The 25,767-nt window shown below is 41.5% G+C and overlaps 1 protein-coding gene across 1 annotated transcript; it reads left to right on the forward strand.

Annotated features, from left to right (window-relative positions):
* Window positions 1–1,310: 1,310 nt before the first annotated feature.
* On the forward strand, window positions 1,311–13,895 carry LOC103716438 (endo-1,3;1,4-beta-D-glucanase-like). The gene is made up of 7 exons (XM_008804427.6): window positions 1,311–1,503; window positions 4,752–4,773; window positions 7,930–8,050; window positions 9,830–9,920; window positions 10,041–10,130; window positions 10,275–10,375; window positions 13,567–13,895. Exons 1-7 carry the CDS (start codon window positions 1,353–1,355, stop codon window positions 13,705–13,707), a joined length of 717 nt encoding a protein of 238 aa, XP_008802649.4. The 5' UTR covers window positions 1,311–1,352; the 3' UTR covers window positions 13,708–13,895.
* The last annotated feature ends 11,872 nt before the right edge of the window (window positions 13,896–25,767 follow it).

Here is a 25,767-nt window from a genome sequence, read left to right on the forward strand (position 1 = left end):
GGAAAACTAATCCTTCTTCCCTTCTGCAAAATAAAATGTAAAAAGAAATAACAATCGCGTTGTTTCTCTCCCTCGGTGGAACTCCCAAGAGAAATGACTTTCTTCCTTTTTTTTTTTTTTTTTTTTTTTTTTTTGGGAAAATAGAGCTCCTCTGTTTCCTTTCTCTGTCTCTCTTTTTTTTCTTTTTGAATCAGAGCTCCCTCTGCCCAGCCGAGCACTTTCCCTTTATATAGATCGCCCCCACCCCTTGAAGCCGGCGATGGATCCCATGATTTCACGTGGAGAGGAAGGGAACGGATGCGTGATCACTGGGAGGAACGCACGCGAACGGCTGGATCGATGCGATTCGGTCTCCGAAAGCTGGCTGCGGGATCGCTTACGGACGAGCTGGCCGTGCGTGAGATGGGCGGAAGAAGAGGGCGGACGCGGGATGCAGGAAGACTTGGGGAGGAGGCTAATCCGGAATGCCCATCCCGACTGGCCGCGGGATCGCCGGGAGGGAGTTGATCATGGAAGAAGATCCGTCGTGGATGATCATGCGCGGTGCCTGGGGGATCCGATCGCTAGGACACGGAGCGGACGCGGGAGGCTGGGGTGAAATCTTTGGATGCATCACGGGATGCTGGGATTACGCTAAGAACGCCAGGATGGAAGGTGCACGCGGACGCGTTGTGAACGCGGATGGAAGAAGAGGCGGACGCTGGGTGCTTCGTGGAAGGCTGAAGAAGAGGATGGCTGGATCACGGGGATGCGGTCGGATGGATGGATGGATCGCAGGGCTAGAGACGCGCATGGGATGTGCGGAAGAGACGCGGAGGAAGCTGGAACGTTGGATGCTGATCCGCGGGGGGGTGATCCAGGGCTGCTGCTGAAGTTGAAAAATCTGGAAGCGCGGGAGAAAGAAGAAGAACAGTGAAAAAATTTTTGTATCGTAACACTGTTCATATGAACAGTGCCTTCATGTAACACCATAAAATATTATTTGTTGGACTGTAAATCACCTTTGAAATAAAATTGAATAAAAAAATTTAATTTTTTTAAAAAATATTTTATATTGAAAAAAAGTGCAGAAGACGACAGCGGCCATCATCTCTTTTCTTTTTTTTTTTTGAACGTCACATTTAAGACCTTGTTCCGAGCCGCCTGTGACTTCTGTCCCGACGTAGGAAACGTAAGCGAACGGCTTCTGAGATGCTGATCTCAGCCGTGATGTCAGACCCTCCCTTTTTTTTTTGGTTGAAAATGTCACAGCCTCCCTGAAACCACATTTTGTCGCCTCTAAAAGCTCTCTCCCGGTTTGGCCCTCTATAAATGAGCTCAGCTGTGTCGTTTCCACCAAGTGATCTCAAAAGATGGCGAGCTCCCAGTGCTGCGAGAACCCGCCCACCCTGAACCCGGCCAGCGGCCAAGGGTGCGTCGTCGACGACCTGGGGGGCCTCAAGGCCTACACCGCCGGCCCATCAGACTCCAAGCTCGCCATCCTCCTTATCGCCGATGTCTTTGGTAAATACTAATTCCTCCCTCACCCATTCCTTCTTTTCGCCTTCTGTTTCTGGGATGAAGGTTAGAGAACTTGGCATGGTGGTTTGTGAAATATAGCATGTTTATCACTGTCTCTTCTTTTTTTACTCTGTATTGCTATGTTTCTTTCTTTGTTTTTTTTTCCCTTTAGGCTTGTTTGTTGTAATGACTTGCTTTCTCTATCACGAGTCCTCCTTGTTCCTTTATTGAACACACTTTAGTCTGGTTTACTAAACAAAAGCTATCCCCTGCATCTTCTTTACAAACATCTTCTTCTCATTTTATTCGAATTTTACTAATTCGAATAAAATTTAGAAAAAATATATTAAGTATAATTTATTCAAAAATTGATATAACGTGGATTCATATATTTGTTGGAATTCATATAAGAATTACTCCAAAAAATTTTAATTAAGTTGAACATATAAAACTTCAGTTAAGTGTGAAGGATATTATTCCTTGAATATAAAGTTCTATTCCTTGAAACAAAAATTATCCTTGTGAATTACAAGGACTTCATTAATAAAAGTTATGCATACCAAATCAAAACTTATGATATCAAATCAAACTTGCAAACTATGACAATTGTTTCTAACAATGATAATGAATTCTTAAAATAATAAAAAGAATTAATAGAGTGCAATATATATTCAGTTCTAATCTAAGTCCATAGTTTTAAAAGTTACGTCTAACTTAGTTTAAATCACAATAACCTGATTGAAATTATACAAAGTTATATTTATTTTAATAGACTTATTATATTTAATCTTTGGTAGCACTTATATAAAACCTCTTAATCGAAAGTTCCCTCGTCTAAGGGGGGTAATTAAAAATAGATTCTGGAATATTTTGGATGTCTCGAGCCTACTTATTAGTAAAACGCTGTTGTGGGCGAATTTGAAAAGATCTTACCAATTTATTTGTATTATATATCTATCCTAAGGTTAAAAACCAAGGGATAGATTTTTGATCCTACAAGATCCTATCCATCTCTACTTTTCTGTTGTACGAATCAAGCATAGGTCAATAAATGTTATCTTGCAAGAGGTGACAATGCTTCTGATAAAAGAAAGGGAACCAATATGGGCCAGTCACCTTGTCTGGATTAACAGCAAACAAAGCTTCCTTAATCTCTTTCATGAAAAATATTATTAAGAGCAAAAAGATTCACTGCCATCTATGTGTACAAGGAAACCCAGTATACAGTGATGCGGCTACCCTCTAATTTTTCAAGAAGGTTGCTGTAGAAAGAATGAAACTGATCAACAATAGCTTGCTGGTTTTCCAATAAGTACCCATCTACTTCCAAAGCATTTATAGTGTTCTTCCTTGTTCCTAAAGCACAATGGTGGAAGAATGATGTGTTTTGGTCTAGTGAAAAGTGCCTAAAAATTGAAGACTCACGTTGTTGATCATGACCTACACTATTAAAAGGGCCTAAAAATTAGGAATCTTATGTTTTGGGCTGGTCACTACTTATCACATGTGTGCAAATTATTGGTATTAATTGTGCGAGTGTGCTAACATACATGTTAGGGAAATACAAAGTGATAAGACATATACAAATAGATACATATACTCATGTATGTGTATAGAGACACATACCTAGATACAAATAGATACACACGCAACTAATAAACCTTATGTCAAGATAAAGAGATATCTGGGAATATTTGAGATATGCAATGGATCACACATAGCCAAGTAAGAATAGTCTTTAACAAACAAAACATAGTACCAATGCCTTCTTGAGGCTTTTTAGCTTGGATTTACTTCACTACAAAGAAATTTGCTTTTCAAATTTTGTAAGAAATCTGGAAGGGCAAAATAGTTAATGGAGTATGCATACTAGTGCAACCACTTCTTACATTTAAAATATATCAAAACCTAATTAGATCAGAGGATTGGGACAATGCTCCTTTCTCTACGCTGTCCCATCCTTCCATTTACTCAACCTAGCACTACCCATTTGGTAATCAATGGTGAATGGTTGATTCAATAGAGGAAGCGATCTGATTCATGTTCTGTCCACTTTGATCACTCCCAATTGATTAGTTGAACCCACCTGATCTAGTAGTGGGTGATTTAACAATAGTTCACAAACATGAACTATGTAAACTTCTACTTTGCCTATATCTTGATCCCCTCCCATTTCCTCGTCTCTCATTAAAATAGTGGGACAGCCGATAGAGTGACAATAAACCCCATGGTTGGAGCATACAGATTGAAGATAGAGAGATGATGAGCTTAGCAGTAGCCTAGGTGCCCATACTACATGGCCAAGTAAACTTAGTAAACTGGGTGAGCTTGGATGCCATTTAGACAATTGAATCGTACGAAATATCTCGAGGACGTCATTAGCCTCATTGACATCATCAAAGGCTTTCATCAGCTTGTTGTTGGCAAAAGATTCAACTCAGATAATTTGGATCTATGGGAATTGAAACATGGCAAAGTTGTTATTGGAGGGTGTCTAAAATGTCTCACCAGGGAATCCTGATGAGGAGCTAAAATTGGTGTATTCTTGCAACCTCATTAATGGTAGAGGGATATGATTGGGCCGAGGGCATATGATGCCATGTCTCAGTTCCTAAAGAAGCACCAGCTTCTCTTGGGGCCTATGACATGGTCGTGATCCTTCATGAGTTTGATGATCTTTAGGGCACTTCCAACTGATGGTCACCAATGGTTGGAAGGAGGCAGGGAGGAGAGCTGTCATGGCTAGACAATGAATCTATTTGAATAAATTGGCTATCATGGAGAACTTTGGTTGGAGGGGGGAGAGGAAAGGAAGGGAGGCATGGTCCATTGGTGTATGGGATTCTTGAATGAAATATAGAAGAAGAAAGGAAAGGAGGGGCATTCTCGATTTTTGTTCATGCAATTAGAATGCATAAGCTGCTCTTTTCTTTTACAAAAAATACTGCATTAGCTGGTATCTTTTACTAGTACCACAAGGTTATTCTAGGCAATTGCCAATTATAACTCCTATACACATTGCAATATCAAAGTTGTCAGATCAGATTAGGTGGATGTTATTTCCTTACAATAATTTAAATCTTAAACTTTGAATTTAGTTAGTGACTTTGTTGGTAACACTGCGCTCATGATTGTTAATCTTCACTTTTGTCATTTTGATCATGTTGTTGTTTTGGTTATCGAAATCAAATTTCTCTTATCCATACTCATCATTCAAGATTTCTTATTTTACATATTCTATCTCTTTGCAGGATATGAGGCACCAAACTTGAGGTGCGTATCACTCTTTTACATATTCTTGGTTTAGTATTCTGAATTTTTAAAAGAGAGTTGGAGAGTCCTAAACTCACAAACCTTAGATTTATATTGAATATTTTATAAACGAATTGTTAAATGGTGTGTTTTCCTCATAAATTACAATCCGATTGTTGAATTGGACTATTGTTGAAGTTATTGGTTACAATGATAAATTTACATAACACATTAATTTTAAAAAAATTGTAAAAAGATATGCTTCTCTCCCTCTTTGTTCTTATTGTTTCTATTGTTATTCCTATTTTAGTGTGAATTGAAGGGTAACCCAACCCAAATTTTCTAATGGAAAAAGGTTTTGTAGTGTACTTTGAGCTAGTGTTTGTTTTCCTTCTCTGTAAAGGCTGATACCATATTATAATTTATTAATGTAGAACAAACTATATGTGTTTGCTCATATGAGATAATTTCTAATTGAATTTCTTTTTTATTATGCTTACTTAATGGACTTGGCAATTGAAGGAATCATTGGCCCTTTTGACAGCCTAGGAACCTTAAAAATCTTATGCACAAGGAGAACTACAATAATAGAAAACTTTTTGTATATGTCAACAAGTTGATATGTGGTAAAAAGGGTAAATGGTGGGGCTGATTAGATAGTGATGACAATAGTTGTAACACTTTTGATATGGAATAAATAGGAAGGGGTAAGCTCTATCTTTGAATCGCCAATCTATCCAACCTCTTAAGTAGTAAGATAAGACCATACTTCATAAGGTTCACCAAACCAGTACGGCGACTTCTACTAGTTGGCGACTAGCATGGTACGGTACGGGTCCCTACCATGATATTCCGGGATGTTTGATTTTTTTTTTTTTGAATATTTTGAACTAAAGTCGGCAAATGGTTTGCCGACTACAGTTTGAAATATTCAAAAAAAAAAAATTTACAGGGCGTCCCCTATTTTGAAATGAAATAGGAGAACCCCCTGCCGACGATCCGAGAGGGCTTTCAAGCCATCTCTCTCTCTCTTGGCCTCTCTCCCCCTCCCTCCCTCTCGCTTTCTCTCCCTCCCTCTCTCTCTTTTCCTCTCTCCTTCTCCCTCTCCCTCCTTTTTGAATTGATGGACTAAACCGTGTCGGTAATCGACCGGCTTGGTTTGGCACGCCCTGAACTAGCATTGTTCAACAGACCTTGGTACTCCGTTTCAAAAAATCAACTTTGACTTTAAAATATGCTTGAAACCATCTCTTTGTCTCATATGTGTGTATATGTATGCATGTATGATATGAAAATACTCCATTTCAAGAAATCAACTTTGAGATTTGATTTTAAAATATGCGTGAAACCATCTCTCTCTATGTGTGTGCGTGTGTATATTTATGTATGTGTTATATATACATGTATGTATGTAGAAATTAACTTTGAGATTTGATTTCTCACTGACTAAGCTTCTCTTCAAAGGAAAGGATACTACTTCTATTGATTTCAAAAATCTATAATGGGACATCTAAATTGAAGATCCGCACCATTGATCATGATTTGTGCTTCCAAAAATGCCTAAAACTAAAAATCACATGTTTGAAGGCTTGTAACCTATGTGTGGGCGCAAAAATGAACGGTTAAAATGGTAAAAAAGCCATGTTTCTCTATGATTCAAGCATTAAAGTCTAGTGATTTTCAATGTATACATAGTTTAACATGCATAGATTATGATCAATAAGGTGATTTTTCAATTCAAATGATTTATCATATATTTTAGCACACTAACACAATAAATAACATTTATTTTTGTGTCTACATGATTCATACTACCAAGACATATGATTTTGGTTTCTGGGTATTTTTAGTAGTGTAAAGCATGTGAATCTTCATTTTGGATACCTCATTATTAATTTTGGAATCAAGAAAAGTGATACCCTCTCCTCTTGGGATAAACATAGTTCTATATATATATATATATATATATACACATGCTTACATATATATATATATATATATATATATATATATATATATATATATATAAGTATTTATATATATATAGAGAGAGAGTTTGACTTAGCTACACTCGAGTATATCTTCATTCAGATTTGGTCAAAGCAAGATTGGAAGAGAGGGTCCCACATTGATGGTCTGAGTCGGATATTATGATTTACTACCTCTTAACTACTTACACACCAAAAATCATGTGATTTTGAGACTACTAGCCTAACAATCAAGTAGTCACAAAAATATGCATTGTTTCGTGCTATTTAAACTCTCTAATTTTATGACCACCTGATGCAGTGCCCGTCTCCAAATCACATAATTTTTGGTGTGCAAGTAAGGTAATAGATCACATCCAACAGCTCTAGTCATTGTTGTGCAACCCTCATGATTCAAACTTGACCTGACCGAATCTGTATAGAGATCTTCTTGAGTATAGCCAAGTCAAGTTCATACACACACATAACTATATATACACATATATATGCACAGACATGCACACACACACACACATATATATATACGTACATACATATACACAATACGTATAGGCATATATATGTATATATGTACGTTTGTAGAGAGAGAGAGAGCGCTAGTCTTGGTTACACTCGAGTGTATTTTCATTAAAATATGGTCAATTTTGGATTGAATGATGGAGGTTCCATATCGATGATCCGAGCCATTGGATGTGATTTACTATATCTAAATTGCCTACATACTAAAAATCATGCAATTTGAAGACTTCTAGCCTATGCATCAAATGGTCAAAAAATTGGACAATCTAAAATAACATTAAATTATATATATATATATATATATATATATATATATATATATATATATATATATATATATATATATATATATATATATATATATATATATATTGATCACTTGAAGCATAGGCTAGGATCTCCAAATCGTATGATTTTTGGTATGCAAGCAATTTAGAGATAGTAGATCAGATCAAGCAGCTAAGATCATTGATGTGGGACCTCCGATATCTAGTGTGGAGCTGGCTGAATTTGAGTGGAAACCTACTCGAGTGTAGCTAGTCCAATTATATATTTTATGTATTTATGTATGTATGTATGTCTAACTATCTCTTGTTAAGTTCAACACTTTGTTTCTTGGTATACATGCATGCTAATTAGAAGTATGCCTGAGACATTTTATCCTTTGAAGGAAACTGGCAGACAAAGTTGCAGCTGCTGGATTCTTTGTGGTTGTTCCTGATTTTTTTTACGGAGATCCATATGTACCAGATCAGAAGCCTATAATGACATGGATTGAAGGTCATGGGACGGTATGTTATAATCATCTTAAAATATAAACCTAAAGCATTGTTGAGAAAGAAGTTCATTATTTAACAACCTATGTCAAGGAATATGTTAGCTAACCTTTTAATAGTATTTACAAAATCATTTTTGTAGATTTTGCACGTTATGCATTCTTTTACGTATTTGCTTACACATTGCATCCATAGCTTTTCAGTGAATGCATTATTGCATGTATGCGATACATATTTTCATTCCTCTAATGTATTTGAGTTTTGCAGTAATTCATTACCTTTCAATGATTTTTTTTTCCATCCAGAACTTACTGACTCCAAAGTGAGGTTGGCAGTCATGTTACTTTCTTTGAAATTGTAATTCTTATAAACAGTTAAAAACTCTGTGGTATTACAAGTTTAATACAGATTTGTTCCTTTAGCTTCAGTTAATAAATGTCTAGAGCCAGTTACCTCCTTACAGTTGAAAAAATGGTGTTGTAAAGTCTCTAATTCCTTCTGGCATATATAGGACATTGTAGCCAATCATACCTTTTTCTCTTTCAGCTTCTCGACAAAGTGCCATATAAAACTGCTTTTTTTTGTTTCTCTGATTAAATCCACTCTGAACACAAGAATATGATCAGCACTATACTCCCAACAATCCTTTGGCTTTATGTTCTTAAGGAATTGAATATTTCAGTTTCACTCCATATCTGAACCACGAAGCATGACTCTATGCAACATGGAGCAGGTAGCCTCCAAGAACTCTGGTGAATAAGTTGGTTCACGTTCCTAATGTGACCGCCCGCAAGATTTTCAAAAGATATTAACAAGCCAAAGGTCCTACTATAAATGGATTTTTCCCATTCTCAATTACAAAAAGATATTCTTTTGTGCTTGGAAAAGGCTGTCACTGTATCGAATCATATCTTCAATGTAACTTGACATAATTTCTCACTGCAACAGCTGCCGGGCATTCTATGTAATTGTGCAAAGATGTGATAGAGATATAATAGAGCATACTGCTTCATTCACCTCTTTAACATATACTTTCTGCTTTTGTGCATTTAATTGTTGGAGTGAAAAGGTCTTTTATTTTCCTAATGTGTGACTGCACACAAGATTTTCAAAAGATATTAACAAGCCAAAGGTCCTACTATAAATGGATTTTTCCCATTCTCAATTACAAACCTAACATCTGAAGATATTCTTTTGTGCCTGGAAAAGGCTGTTACTGTATCACATCATATCTTCAATGTAACTTGACATAATTTCTCACTGCAGCAGCTGCCCATTCTAGGTAATTGTGCAAAGATGTGATAGAGAAATAATAGAGCTAATTATACAAATGAAAAAAGAAAATTGTAAGGATAATCTGTACAATACAAAATATGCTAGTCCTATGTATGTACAGTCTAACATGTATGACTATTTTGTAGAAATGCTCTTTTACAGTACCCCTCCTTTGCGTAGTTCATCCAGTTCAGCTTTTGAGGAAGACAAGGCTTCTGCTATTCCTTCTTTGGAAGCTATACTACATTCTCAATCTTCCTTGGCACAATCCCCCATCATTACTGGAACTGGGTAACAATGAATAAATCATGTCAGCATACAGCTTCATTCACCTCTTTAACATACATTTTCTGCTTTCGTGCATTTAAATGTTGGAGTGAAAAGGTCTTTTATTTTTTTTCTTAATACACTTGCTTTTTGCAGCTTATTTGTTTCTTATAGTTAGAGAATTACGATTCTACTTCAATTTTGCTGAGGTGGTATGTTAGTCTATCCTTGTGACCTCTTTTATTTTGGCAGGACAAAGGGTTTGAAGATGCAAAATTGGTAATTGAGGCTTTGAAAAATAAAGGTGTGTCCGCAATAGGGGCTGCTGGATTTTGCTGGGGTGGTATGTTAGTATATCCTTACGACCTGAGTTATGATTTTCTAGCTGGAATATACTTGAAATAATTTTTTGGGTTATGATGATTTCAAAGATTTTTAAAAGCAAATTATTGAAACTTTTCAGCCAAGGTAGTTGCAGAATTAGCAAAGTTCGATTACATTAAAGCTGCAGTTATGCTACATCCCTCATTTGTGACTGTTGATGACATCAAAGGTATGTATCTTAATAGCAACATAAAAAGTACATGATTTTGATTATTAGATGGGAAAACTGAGCATTCTTTGAATTTCTTTATCTAATTTTATGATTAACTAAAATTTGCTATATGTTGATCTTCAAATATTCAATTATTTTCAGAGGTTAAATGCCATATTGCTATACTTGGAGCTGAGATTGACAAGATGTCTCCACCTGAACTGTTGAAACAGTTTGAGGAGATTTTGTCCGTCAAATCTGAGGTATGAAAATTCTTGAAAACCATGTCATTCATTCTATATGTTATTTGGTGATCCAAGCTATGCTTGAATCTCTCTCTCTCTCTCTCTCACACACACACACACACACATGCGCGGGCACACAGAATGAGTGAAAGATATTCTTCTCTGAGGAGGATTGAGGCTTCAAGCCTACTTGTGCAAAATCAGCAATCAATGTTTTGAATTGAGGACCCACACTATTATCAAGATCTACATCTAAATGACCTAGAAACCAAGTGAGTTTTGAAGGTCATTTATCTAAGCATCAAGTGATCTATAACTGCACAATTTCAATGGCTCAGTAAAATGTATTAGTATGATCTATAATGTGTAAATCATGTTATAAGACATTTAACCACGATAAATGGTATGTCCCAAAAAATTGTGTCATTATCCATTTTAATAAAATAGAACTATTGACACCACCCATTTGTGTCCACGTGATGCATAGGTAAATGTGTCATGCCCCAAATCCAGGACATAATACAACCATGCTACCGAGAGGTATAACTCACGATAACACGAAGCCAAACATTTTAGTTTACTTCCAAATACATCTCAAACAATATATAATAAATAAAAGTCTAATTTCATTATCTATCAAAATTCAACCAATATTGGTTCAGAGCATCTAAATTCAAACATAAATACCAAACCCATAATCTTCAAAATTTAGAAAATTACTAAGCTACAAATTCATAATCAACTGAAGAACTAAAGTTTTACTATATAGATCGCAAACTAGCAAGAACTAAAATTCTACTATATAGATCACTAAGTTTGCTAGCATGAACAACAAGCGTGGACCATCCTTCGTCCCTACTGACCCTATTCGTCTAGAGAGAGAAATAAAAATAGAGATATATGAGCAACACATCTTAGTAAGTAAATATTTCACTACTTTACTGGATCAAGCATTAGTTTTTACATGCATCAATAAATCATTTAGAGAAGATAACTACCATTAGAAAAAGAACATTTCATAATAGCAGTACAATCATAAATCAATCATGCTTATATGCATAAATCATGCAAATTATATAAATGTGGTCCTTAGAGCATAAACAAAATCATAAATCATGCTAATTTTACAAAGTCATAAATCATTTGTCATTTTGCCATATCATAATTTTGTAATAATTCTTTTAGACTAAATGCTAAGGTGATCTTATACCCGTGATAAGGTCGTAATCAATATCATGCCAACTACTAAAATCTGCTGGCGAGGGCCGTATGCCAAGCTACTATAACTTGCTGGCGAGAGCCATATGCCAAGCTATTGTAACCTGTTGGCGAGGGTTGTATGCTAAGCTACTGTAACCCACTGGCGAGGGCCCTATGCTAAGCTATTGTAACCCACTGGCGAGGGCCATACATGGCTATCTGAGAGTCTATAATCATAGCTTTTTTAAAATAAATTTTCTTAAGTCATATTTTCTTATATCATATTGTCTTAAATCATACACGAATAAATTGCTGAAAGACTATAAAGAGATTGTAGTCTATAATTAAACTTTTAATGGTAGAATAATCATGAAATTATTTTTTAATAACAAAATACAAATTTCGTAAATATGGAGTTCATAGTTCATAAATATTGCGTAACGGTAAAATAATTATGGAACCATTATTTCGCAATAAATCATGAGTTTTACAATATTGTATGTTTGATTCTTGATTTTAAGAAAACATGATATCATCAACATTTAATACTATTTTCGTATTTTCATAATACTAGAAAAAAAGTTGAAATTTGAAAACTAATAAGGAATGTTAGGGTTATTTATCTTTTCCGTCTTAAGAATTTCAATCTTCACTAGGCGAACTTGCTAAATCTATTTAAAGATATTAAGAGTCAGATTAGTTTTCATTCGATAATTTTAATAGTATTGAAATAACAAGACAAATAGAACGGTTGGCCGGATGACGGTGGTCAGGTTAGGTCAGGTCTAAGCAACTCAATTAATGAATTATGGGGCACGGACTAGATTAGAGCCAAGGTCATTCGATAGGGTTCATCAATACTTGGTTTCATAGGCACTTAACAAGGCTGGGGTGATCGGTCTGGCAAGCTGCTCGGGTACCAGGGCAAATTTGGGCCCTTTGCAGGGGTCAACTCAGGTCCATAGGATAGGGAGATAGGACTCAGTTCATGGATCCACGGGTGTTCTTACAGAGAGAAATAGGGAGATTAGAGAAAAGGAAGAGAGAAAATAAGAGAGATAAGAGATGGATGGCTCTCTCTCTTCTTCTTCTTCTCTTCTTTCTTTCTTCTTTCTTGGCAAAACAGAGGATGAAGAAGGCTTTGATTGGTGGCTAACCATGGTGGTCTGGTGAGGTGGCAGCAGGCGGTGGAGACGTGAGGCGGAGGGCGGCCGAGGGCTTCGGCGACGAGCGCCAATGGACATGGCTGAGAAAAGGGAAAAGAGGCAAAACAGGGGATCTTATCCAGTCGATTTTCTGTCAATTTTGCGGCTGACGGCCATGATTTCGGGTCATGGGAAGAAGAACAATGAATGGGAAGAGAGTCGGAGCATTACCTTGGCTTAGACGGCGTCGTTGGCTTTGATTTTCGGCGAGCACAGTAACGAGATGCCGCGATTTCAAAGTGAGAAAAGAGAGAGAATGGAGGTGCTTTGGGCGGCTGAGCTTGGCTGAGATGGCACGCCGGCCACTGGAGAGGAAGGAGGGAGGGAGGAAGGTGGTGGGTAGGTGAGCAGCAAAGGGTCAATTGAGGGGAAAGAAGGGTTTAAATAGGATCGTTGGGAGAGGAGATAATCACGGCCCAATAGCGGCGCCGACCGGCCATTCGCCGGTTGCAACAGTCCCCAATGGCCGCCGGCTGTTCGCATGGGCTGCGCCACCCTCGGTCGCGCCTTAACGAAAACCATTCGGGCATGGGATCACGATCCCCTGTTCCGATTTTTTTTTTTTAGTTATTTTATTTATAGCTGGCTGGGCTTGCCGACTTTGGTCTAGGACAGGCCTAGTTCTCACATAATGGCATCCAAAAAAATATGATATCAGTATATATAGTTTGTTGTAGATTATGACCAACAATGTTAATCCTCATTTAAAATAAATGGATTTCTTATATGAGGTCTTTCATCATGAGACCAAAATTAGTGATTGCTGCAACTTAGTCAAGCTTTATATCAACCTATTTGATGCAGGTCAATAGCTATGTAAAGATCTTCCCTGGTGTTGTACATGGATGGACTGTGAGATATGATACTAGTGATGAACCAGCCGTGAAGAAAGCTGAAGAAGCTCATCGAGACATGTTTGAGTGGTTTACTAAGCATCTTAACTAAGAAATCACACAGTGTGAACATTCAGTGGCAGATTAATAGACCATTCCTACATATTATGAAAAAGGCTATGTATAACTGAGGATTTGTGTGCTCTTTTATATGTTGAGCTCCTAGTCAATGCATCCTGAACTTTGTAGTTGGAATCAATAATACCTTTTCTTAATGCTTATTTGTAGTTGGACTTATAATGATGTTCTGCAGGAAAATGAAGCATGAATAAGGTTAGAAATGAAATATCCCATCTTTTAACAATTTAGGAGTTTTTTACTTTATTGAAGATTTATTTGTCTGCATGTTTCTGTGGTTTCCTTTGGGAGCTAATATCCTCATCTGCTGCAGTTGCCTGATGGAATCTTTGAAATTCTTAAGCATATACGTTGAGCTTCTAGTCAATGTATCCTGAACTTCGTAGTTGGAATCAATAGTACCTTTTCTTAATGCTTTTTCTTAGTTGGACATATAATGATGATCTTCAGGAAAATGAATCATGAATAAGGTTAGATATGAAATATTCCATCTTATAACAATTTAATAGTTTTGTACTTTCCGGAAGATTTATTTGTCTGCATGTTTCTATGGTGTCCTTTGGGAGCTAATATCCTCATCTGCTGCAGTTGCCTGATGGAATCTTTGAAATACTTAAGCCTAATTTGACTATAATTGCATTAGGTTGTATACCTAGTTCTAGCTTTCCGAGGGTCTTATTATGGACTCAGTAGTGGCTTCACAATTGGAAGAAACGCCCACTCCTTCCCTTCTTTTACCTATAGAATTTAGTAGTAGTTCAGTCTTCGAGATGTGTCGTTCATTCAGTTCATGACGTTCGCCATGGACAATGCATTGTTTCTACAATGCGAGCTCCTCAGCAATTTAAATTAAAAAAAAAAAAAAAAAATCCTGTGTTCATTTTATCTACAGCCATGGACAGCACACTGCAAAGCATCAATTCATCCGTATATCTCAACCCGCATACAAGGCTTAAAATGGGAGTGTTTTGCACGGCAGATTAACTTCTGTGATCTCATCCTTGGGTGGAAAATATTAGGAGAAATCTAGGAATTTATATGCTTCTTTTAAAAGGAGATATGTTGCCTCAAACAAAATTCAGAGATGAACAGAGCGTCTCTATGACCAGAATGAGTCATGAGCAGATGAGATGCTGTCAAGAGTGATCCAGGCACCTGGTCAACCTACTGTGCAAGAATCCAAGTGTGCTTCAATTAATCAACTTTCACCAATACCACAAAGGTATTGATATTAAATATAAGACTACAATCTTTGAAGCTCCAACAACACATGTTACCAACCCTGTAAATCAGAGTGATTTATAGCGGTCACAATTGTGTTAACCATTTTCTATTGATACAGTATCAAAACCACAGATCCTCTGATAAAACAGTTCCTCACTGACAACTGCAAAAGTATAACCAAGTAAAGGCTTAAAATTATGGTAATATAGATTTGATATTGCTGGACCTGCAAAACCTACATAATTACGTACATTTGACCTGGGATAAAAAATTCAGATGACCTATATAAAAAATGCATGTTTTGTGACCGTCACAATCCTTATGAGGCTATATGGCCTAGACTTGTTATAAACGCGCAACTGGAATCTATTTGGGCTGACCACAGGCCAATTGTAGTGCTTGTCATTAGATACAAATAGATTTAAACACTTAGCTTGATAAGAACGTCAAGACTTAAACAAAGGAGCATGTAAGGACCCGTGCAGGCGTGTGTTTAGCCCCACGTCGGTTATTCACTGGACAGATCTTGGGTACTTATACAGAATCAAGAAACCCAAATAATATCTTTCGGCTAGCGTTTTTGGGTAAGATCCTATGTTGTTACAAATACAAGGTAGGCGAAGCATTGGCCATTAAAAGTGTTGCCGATCCTGCGAGATCATACTAATCACCCACTCATGGACCTGGACTAGTATGAATTGAATTAGACCTATACTGTAGGATTTTGTCTGTTGCTTAAGCATGCGGCAGTGGTTTCAAAATTCATCACAAAAGTCTCAAAGCTTTCTCCCATTCTCCATTCCATTTAATGATTATATAAATTAATTTTAAAGTCTGCGTGTTAGTAGTTGTCATTCCAATAAACCAAAAATTCATTGAAGCAAGTTCTCGGTAACTATGAGAGCCCCAGCATTGGTTTGAAACTTATATGCCCCTTGAGCCATCAGAAGTATGTAGCTCTAGTTTTGTTTAGAAGAAGCAAATGCGTTTGCCTCCTAACCTTTACTATTTATTATTAGTTATGTATGAGCGAGAATGGGATGGTTCAAAAAATTGTGGAACTGTAATTACATGAAAGGTATGGAAGAGGTGCATATCCCTCTTGTAGCAATGACTGGCTTAAATGACTTTAAACTTTGAGGTGCAGGGAGCCAGAGACTTACTTGCATCTAAGCTAGCCACAGAATGCAGGCTGGCCTGATGAAGGATTTGTGATAGGTTGGATTGGTGGTTGTATCATAAAGTTCAAACAAGTAGCAAGATACACACTTGCTTACATACCACTTTTATCATGAATCCCATCTAGTTAAGATGACGACAATACAGTAAATGTTAGAACAGCCACTGTAACAGTATTACAAAGGAAAACAATGGGTATTATCCAAATCACAATTTATGTAACAAATTCTGTTTTAAATTTAAAAAAAGTTGAATTTGATAAGGAAATAGATAATCTGAATTGAGCAAACATAACAGTTATTATTATTATTTTTACGATGGACTGGTATAATACTAAACAGTGCATTATAGCGGTTGTCATATTCCTGTTATTTTATAGATGATGTATTGGAGGAGGCCCATTCTAATGGCTGTTATTTTAAACATTACTACAACTACTTCTAAACTGGATGAATTAATTCTTCCATGACATCATTTTATTATTGCGATTATAACAGTGGCGTTTTTTAGAGAAAAGGAAACCGACCGCATTATGAGTATCCTACTTTAAACTCTTGGAGATGTAACATTCGCGCGATTTATATGGAGAATTTCTAACCGAGAATCTTTAGTTAGCAGAGGAGTATTAATTATCAGGCAAGCCTGCTCACAATGGTTTTAAAATAACTATTATTTACCTCAAAAAGGAGTTTCAAATTTTCATTAAAGTGATCACTGTACTTATACTGGTGCTATATTAGAAAAAATGACAGGGTACCGAGGGAAAAAAAAAAAGTTTCCTTTCACTATTTATAGAATAAATTTTTTTTTTTCAGACTGTACAATAAGATACAAGTAAAAAAGAGAATCGTTATTATCTGTGTTACAACGGACCGTGTTATAACATTAAATAATATGTTATAGAGGCCATTATTTCATCAAATAATATGTTGAAATTGTTATAATTGAATGTCATTATCCAAACATTGACAGGTCTAAAAATCTAGTCTTGGCCTCTATCCTGCCTAAGGTTTTGAATATTTACGGCTGTTATCCATTTTAAAAGTAGTAGATCAAATTTTTAACATTAAGTAAAATTGATATAATGGCTATTATAATATATTAAAAATGAAAATAATAACAGGAAATAAAAAAAGAAATTGTGCAATATTTCCATTCACCCACTTTTTCCTAAATTAAAAATATTATTTATTTGGATGGTAAATCATTTTTTGAAAGAAAATTGAATAAAAAAATTAAATCTTGAAAAGATAATATTTTATATTTAGAAAGGTGTAAAAGAGAATAGCGGGCATCACCTTTTTTTTTTTTTTTTTGCTAGAATGGATGTATCATACAGTACGGATACGAATACATCCAAAGAAGTCGAAAAATAGCAAGTCTCGGAGCGCATCGGGTAACCCTCTCTCCCCCACCCAAATAGCATCCCGAAGTGCTTGGCCACATAAGAGACTATCTAATCTGCTTGGCCTGCAAGACCATTCCACCACCTACGTACTATCGTCCGAATATCCCTAAGCAGTGGGTGATAGTCGCCCACCCCTCCCGCGCTCTGCTGGATTCAGCCAATAACTGTCGCCGAATCGCTCTCAAGCAGTATAGCACTAGCCTGCAGCACTCACCGAGCATAGCTCAAGCCGGCCCAAGACGTCCTCAACTCAGCCCCCTAGACCAAGGTGTCGAAGATCTGGCAACTACCCACTGCAGTCACCCTGAAGTCTAGATCTCTGATGATGAAGTCAGCACCTCCCCTACTCCCACTATCTAATACACATCCATCAAAGTTTACCTTGAGGAAGCTCGGAGGTGGGGGCTCCTAGGTGACAAACACCGTGCGAGATGCTCCACGAGCAGAAAAAGAGTCCCAAGTGTCTCGAGCTATTAAAGGTCCATCCAACAGATGTGACTGAGTAATTTCTGTTGTCTCGCTTCGGGCCTGCTCGACAACGAACCTTGGTGCTGGGCAGCTCTCACTAAACGTTCAGGCATTCCTGGATAGCCAGATCTAATAAGCTATATAGGTCACCACTGAAGCCGCTTCACTCGAGCGTGGGGTGACTGCCCACTGTCTGATCACCTGCAGAAATAACGCCGAGTGGCCCCAAACCTCCGGTGCCATCATGGTAAGCTCCTAAATCCTCCTCGCACGTAGGCATTGGAACAAGGCATGGTCCACAGACTCAACCACTTAGCATAGGGGGCACTAGGGTGAATATCCAGACCCCTTTCACTCAGTACGAGTCTTGTCGAGAGCTGGCCCCAGACAACCTTCTAGAGAAATAAGGTCACCTTCGAATGTAGGCCGAAGTGCCAGACCCAAGCACAATCCATCCCTGGGTGCTGCTCACTCTGGAGAAAGTTGTAAACATCGCCTATCCTAACCCTGGATCTGTAGGTCGAGATCCACACCCTCACATCGGGACTAGCACATCCTGGAACAGGCACTACCCGGATCCTCTCCGCATGCTGGTCCCCAAACAGCTGAGCTATCTGGATGGTATCCCAACCTGCCCCTCCGGGTCAAAGAAGGTCGCAAACCCGAAGTCCTCCCAAGGCATCGACGTTGACCATGGTTAGCCAGTGCCTGACAGAGAGCGAGTCCACCGAGGGGTCTTCCACTGCATCCACACTCTGCCCATCGCCAATCAGCCATCTGCAGTTAGTCAGGACCAAAGGCACATACTTGCAGATTTTCTGCCAAATGGAGGAGCATCTTCAACATCTAGCCGATATCTCATCCATCCAAGTAGGATCATACCAGGCTGCCATCACCTAACTTCAAAAACACTAAGGCTCCAAGACAAATCTGGCAGCATGATGAGTGATCAGTGCCTCTCTCCTCATCAAGAGAGACTGCACTCCCAGTCCGCTGGCTCAGGTCGGCTGGCAAATCGACTCCTAGGCCACAAGATGCACCCCATGGCCCCCACCAAGAGACCCCCAGAGAAAGCCTCGGAGAAGCTGCTCGATCCTCGTCAACACCATTTTCGGGACAATAGTGTTGGACATGAGGTAGAGTGGCATAGAGCACAAGACCGACCTAATTAGGGTCACCTTGCCCATCATAGAGAGCGAGGCTGCTCTATAGCCCTCCAGCTGCTCCTAGACATGTTGAACCACATCGAGGCACTCGGACACTCGTAGCCTCTTCCCAAAGATAGAGGCACCCAAATAGCATTAGGGCCCCTCCTGCTCCCTCATGGCAGAAGGTGCACGAATCTCCTGCTGAACCTGCAGCTCCGTACTCGGACTGAAGTAGATTGTAGACTTTTGGAAGTTCACCCTCTGACAAGATGCCTCGCAGTAATCCTCCAGAACCCCTTTGAGGACTCGAGCATCCCTCACCCTAGCCTTGGACAGGAGAAGACAATCGTCTGGAAATAAAAAGTGGGAGATCAGACAGGCTCCGAGGGCTGGAACATAAGCGTCTAACTCCCGCTTCCTACAAGTAGCCCGCAAAGCGCGGAAGAGAACATCAGCACAAATGATGAATATGTATGAGGACAAGGGATAACCCTGGCGCAGCCCGAGGGTCGATCGAAAGAAAGGCGACGGTGTGCTGTTGACCAGGATTGAGAATGATAGCCCTAGTATGCAACTTAGCACCTAGGAAATCCACGTCTCATGGAATCCAAAGCTCTCCATCACCCGCCTGAGAAAGCTCCATCGGACTCTGTCATAAACTCGTTCTATATCAAGCTTCACTACCATAAAGCAGCGCCGCCTCGGAGCTCGGTGCAGATCTCACATCATCTCTTGGGCAATCATAATATTATCTGTGATGCTCCGCCCTCCAACAAAGCCCTCCTGCTCCTAACAAATGAGGCCGGGCAATAGGGGCTTCATCCTGCCTACTAGGATCTTAGCTACCACCTTATAAAGGGTGGCGCACAGACTGATAGGCTTGTAGTGGCATGGTTCTGCCGCATCGCGCCGCTTCGAAATTAGGGTAACCTAGGTGGCCTTCCAATCATTCGCCATGACCATCGTGCTGAAAAATAGCTGGACTGCCTCCACCACTGCCCTTCCAACAATAACCTAGTACCTCTGGAAGATGAAGGGTGGAAAGCCATATGGCCCTGGGGCTTTGTCCTCCCCTATAGCCCAAACTGCCCCTTTGATCTCAGCCTCAGAGACCGCCCCAATCAAGGCAACGTTCTCCTCCGCCCCTACTGAAGTGTCCGACCGCGGAAGCAAGGAGTCGCCGCCGAACCCACCATCCTTCGTCCACCTGGATCTAAAGAAGTTGAATCGCGCTCTCCTCCTCCACCCACTGCCTAGCCCCGTCTCTAATGAGCGAATCATACTTCTCCGCCTCCTGATTATGGTCGACCGATGGAAAAAAAGGGTGTTCCCATCACCCTCTTTCAACCACTAGACCCAGAACTTCTGTCTCCAGAACACCTCCTGCTGCCTTAAAAGAGAGTGATGTGTGGCGAGTTGATGCTGCAGTACATCCAAGTCAGTCTCCAGCAGCCCACCCATACTATCCTCCCTCCCTTGAAGCTCAACAATAGACACCTCTACCTCCTCCAGCCTCCTAAATATATCTCCTACTACCTTGTGGTTCCACTTGTAGAGTCTGCGTTTGGTAAGCTCTAGCCTACATGAAACCCTCTGCATGGCATCACCTCGCATCGGCATTGACCAAGCCTCCTGCACAATGCCCCAAGACTAGGGGTACGACAACCACATCCTATCAAACCGAAATGGGGGTCGATGGCTGACGCAATCTGTTGTAGAGATCAGGAGCAGACAAATGGTCGGAGGCGATCCAGGCCAGATGACGCACCTAGTAAGCTGAAAAGTGTTGAATCCAACACGAAGATGTGACCGCCCTATCAATCCTCTTCCATACCCTAGCTCGGCTCTCGCAGTTGCCGCACCAGGTGAACTGCGGATTGGAGAAGCCAAGGTCCACCAGCCCGTTCCTAGCCAGGAACTCTTGAAATTTCCACCTCTCCATCTTATTGGTATAGGTATTGCCGCCTCGCTTCTCACACGAGCCCAGAATGTAATTGAAGTCCCTTGCTACCAAGGTTAGGACCCCTTGGGACACAAGGCAAGTGATCTCCTCTCACAACACTCTCCGCATCCTGTACTCAGTGCTAGCATAAACACCACACAAAACCTAAGGAGGTATATTAGGTTCAGAAATTACCATTTCAACTTGCTGAGGGCAGAACAAATCCACTGTCGCCACCCCCCGCTTTCACATCAACAAAATACCCCCTAACAGCTCTTGGAACTCCACAGTGAATGACTCCCAAGCAGTCCCTAGGCGGTTTTAGGCTCGATGAAGGCTCCACCCAGACAACCAAGTCTCACACTGGAAGCAGATATCCAAATCATTCACCTGCACCAGCCTTCTGAATGATGAGCTGAATGAGGGCTTCGCTACCCCCTGTAGTTCCATGCCAGAATCTTTATTTACCAGCACTGTGCATGTTGGACTGTAGCGCCACCTCGCTCTGGGCCCCAGCTGCCATTGCTCCAGTCCGGACCAGCCCTACCCCGCCATCAGTGGCCTCAGTTGGACCCGGACCATCACCCGACACCCCCATCTCAACATCAAACCATGTGTCCGGCCCACACTCTCCCCCCCCCCCCCCAAATGAGGCCTCAACCAATTCCCCCTCAAGTTGGGCCGATCCATCATCTACACCCAAGCCACCATCGCGGCCGACTCCTTCCCCCATCACCACGGCCATGATCCTCCACATCGTGAAGGCATGTGCCGAGACCCCCCCTCCCTCCCTGCTCCTTGGGAAGCCGGCTGGCGACCTGCTAATGGCTCCTTTTCGGCCAATAGCCTGGCCGTCCCATCATCCAGCTCGGATCTCTGTGGACTCGCGACTGCATCACCCCCCACAACATGCACCTCCTCTCCCGTAGGTGCAGCACCCGAAGTTTCAACTCCTCCCCCATCGACAGCCTCCCAGCTGGGGGCTGGAAATGCTACCACCTCGGCCTCCCCGGCCTTCACTGGCACTGAGGCATCCATAAGGGGAGGAAGGCCTTCCCGATCCCTAGAGCCATGGCTCACTTGAGGGCCTCGACTGGGCCCGGCCCTGGACACGCACCCCCTAGCCCGCGCCCAGCACCTTACCATGAGGCTCGGCGGGCCGGACCGCCGCAAATAGGCCCGCGATGGTTGGGCTAGCCAATTTGTCCTGGGCCGCTTGTTGGAAGAGCCCACCTCCGCCATCTAGACTACTGAGTCGGCCCGCACAAAAGTCGGCCCACTTCCTTCCCCCTCGCCCATCGAGTCAACCAGGCTCTGCAACAAGTCAAAGGCCGACCCGACTTGATCAATCCCAGCCTAGCCCGACCCCCTCCCCGACTCACCATTGCCGGTCGGCTTGCTCTTGGGTGGGGAACGGCGCCTCGCTACCTTAGCCGGCTTCTCCCACCTCGCCGAGTCTGGCGGCGAGCCAAGGGGGCTCGGACGGGTGGGCAGAGAATGTGGCATTGAGGATAACGAGTCGGGCGTCGACTCGGTCACCTTCCCCAGCCACAGCAACCCCTTCGCCGCCCGCGGCGGCCTGGTCCTGGTGGCCATGAGCCAAGGCCCGAAGGTTGGTCGTCCAGACTCCTCTCCCGAGTTGGCCTCCCGTTCACCTCGGGAGGCACTGAACTCCATCGCCGATGTCGTCTGATCCGGCCCTTCCTCCTCCACCTCTAACTGCAGGAAGGAGCAAGACTCCTCCGCGTGCCCGATCCGCCCATAGTGGTAGCACACATCGAGCACATCCTTGTAGACGAAGGGTTGTCACAGCATCCTTGTCTTCCCACGAAGCTGGACACCAAGTAGCAGAGGGGCTGTGGCATCAATGGCCACCCTTACCCTTGCGAACCCCATGATGCTCCTTTGCTTCGCGAAGTTGTCAACAACAATTGGCCACCCACCGCCGCCGCAATTTGGAGCTATGTCTCAGTCATCCAGAACTCGAACGGGAGATGCGGCAGCCGGAGCCACACTACCGTCGTCTTGACAGCATGTTGCCCCGTCACAATTTCGAAGACCCAGGTGATGCAGGACAACCTACCAATGTAACCTACTATGATTTCAAAGATTATCAAGCTTTCACAAAAGTAACTTAAAATTTAAATATTGCTGATTTTTACTTCAGTTATTTTGGAGTTAAGGTATGAGATTAATCAATTTAAGAAATTAGATTGCAATCAAGTATTACGGTTGTTCTGATCCTAAAAGAATCTGATCATGGGATGTTGAAAAAAGTCCCATTGCTAGGGTTTGCTAACATAATATCAAGATTTTAAAAGGCATATAGGATGGATTTGGTAGTAGATGTCCTAGGTTCTGAATTTTTGATAGCAAAGTAAATTTTGATATGTCTGGCTATCATGTAAGAGAACTAGAACACAATTAGATTAACAAGCCTAAGAGAAAGAAGAACCTATCACCTATTTTGGATCAGAAGTTCTGATTCTTACGTTCGTTGATCCGAAAGCAATGAAGAATGCAACTCCGCCGCGCAGAAATTTCAGCAAGGCTGGATGCTAAATCCTGTTGAAGGTGGAAGCCGTAGAGGAGCATCGGGATGGCTATTACAGATGGCAAACAGTGGAAAGAAGCCTCTGAGAATGGCGGATCAGATCTGCAAATATGGAGAAAAATACCACAGAGGGCCATGTGAAGGGGAGGACTCCTAGTTGGACTAGGAATTCTAGTGCGGTTTGGAAAGGGGGTGGCTGATTTGGTTGGCGTGTGGGGGGATTCCTAGCTGAAATATGAATCCTATTTTGGTGGCACAAAAGCGAGAGACAGGGGGGCAAGTGGCATGGTGGATGAAGAAGTCCTTAATGACCAAAGACTTGTTGAGGGTGGGGTTCATGTGTGGGAAGAGATGGTTGCAGAATGGTCGGCGGCTAGCACTAGGATCTCCTTGTTTGTCAAGGAGTTCTTGCTGAAGATGGCACTCTTGGAAAAGATGAAAGCACGCTGATGACGATGTCCCGCTGATGAAGAAGATCTCTGAAAAAAGGTAGGGAAGGATAGAGTAGAGATGAAGGAGTTTTGAAGACACAGGAAGAAGAGGTTATGAAGACGCAGGAGGAAAAAGAAGATGGCTTCACGCCAAAGAAGAAGAAAGAGGTGTCGGCCAAAGCCAAGAAGGGATTATTTCATTCAATGCTTCATGCCCTAATTCCTGGGGCGTGGCTTTTAAATAGGCCATACATCATGACTCAAATGTGGCCCTCAAATCAAGTTAACCAATTGATCAAGTCAATCAATTAACAACTAACCAAACTTGAACCCTTACATCAATTAATCCCTTACCAAAATTGATCTAATCAATTGACCCAATTACATGGCTTAACAACTAACCCAATTGACTTGTCTAATAACAAAACAATTGACCAAATTGACTTGACTAAAACAAAAGCAAATGACCAAATTAACTCGATCAAACAAAAGCAAATGACCAAATTAACTCGATCAAACAAAAGCAAAATGCAGCAAACTCTGGTGTGGCGTGAGTGAATGGCTATGACGGCTCTCTCATATGAAGGAACGGCTCTGATATCCTCATTATTAGGGTTCCACAGTGAGCATTGGCCCGCACCACCAAGGGCCCGCTGAACAGAACACGATCCCAGGCTATGCATGTATATCGTGAGGCCAATGGGGCGGCCGACTAGATGGCAGCATATATGGCGAGCTATTTCAGGACTTTTTTATATTTCGATTTTATTGGGTATATTCGTACCCATGATGTATGAAATGCCCGTTTTAGCAGAAAAAAAAAAAAAAAACAGAACCCGATCCCTGTTGGCCAAGGATTTGAATCGGAGAGCCAAGTGGTCATCGACAAGAGGCACCGCCACCACTTTGGCCTCCGTCCTCGCACGGGCAGCAATGTCCTTCGCCATGCATTTCGCCGGCACCCGGCGGCCCAGGCTCTGAACAACCACGGCCCGACCCTACCATTCATGACGCGAAGCTTCAATCGGCTCCTCTGACAGGTTGAGGATCACCATGGAGAGGCGCCAGAGCTTCTCGACCTCCGCCTCATAAGCCGACTGCACAGCCTAGCCTCCTAGCCTCGGTCGATTGCTCCACGCCTCTCGTCGAGCCACCGGAGCCCGACTCCCCCCTGCAGTGGCCTCGCCCGCAGTTTTTGCAGTGTTCGATTTCTCTACCATGGTCGAAGACGAACAAATCTCAGAACTTTTGCTGGAGCGAACTAGCTGTTAGGGGAAAAACCCTAAGTCATATATCCATAGAGGCGCTCGGCCGAAGAGCGCCGACCGGAAAGCTGCTCGGCCAAAGGATGCCGACCAGGAAGGCGCTCGACTAGAGGGCGTCGACCAGAGCGTGCGCCAAGAGGTGCCCCACCCAAAGCTGCTCGGTTAGAAAGTGCCGACCAAAGACAGCGCCAAGGCGCTCTGCTAGAAGGTGCTCGCCTAAAGGGCGCCGACCAGGAGTACTTGAAGCAACCCCGCCACAGGGCGCCCCACTGGGCGACCAGCTCGGCTCGGCACTCTTGCCGAGCCGATGCCTTAACCAAATGTTCAACCTCCGCCCAAAGTCCAAGGGACTGACAACTCCTACGGCTTGCGACCTGCCACTATCTCCAAGCCATCAAGGCATAAGATCTTCGCA

The sequence above is a fragment of the Phoenix dactylifera genome, chromosome 17 (assembly GCF_051530095.1).
Source record: "Phoenix dactylifera cultivar Ajwa chromosome 17, Ajwa_hap1_PhDact_Kaust_v1.1, whole genome shotgun sequence".
Classification (NCBI taxonomy): Eukaryota; Viridiplantae; Streptophyta; class Magnoliopsida; order Arecales; family Arecaceae; genus Phoenix; species Phoenix dactylifera.

Excerpts from the sequence above, each read along its gene's own strand:
- LOC103716438 (XM_008804427.6), top strand. The coding sequence starts at position 1,353 with ATGGCGAGCTCCCAGTGCTGCGAGAACCCGCCCACCCTGAACCCGGCC. Across the intron at positions 10,131-10,274 it reads GACTGTTGATGACATCAAAG|AGGTTAAATGCCATATTGCT; the intron begins GTATGTATCTTA and ends AATTATTTTCAG. Across the intron at positions 10,376-13,566 it reads TTTTGTCCGTCAAATCTGAG|GTCAATAGCTATGTAAAGAT; the intron begins GTATGAAAATTC and ends TATTTGATGCAG.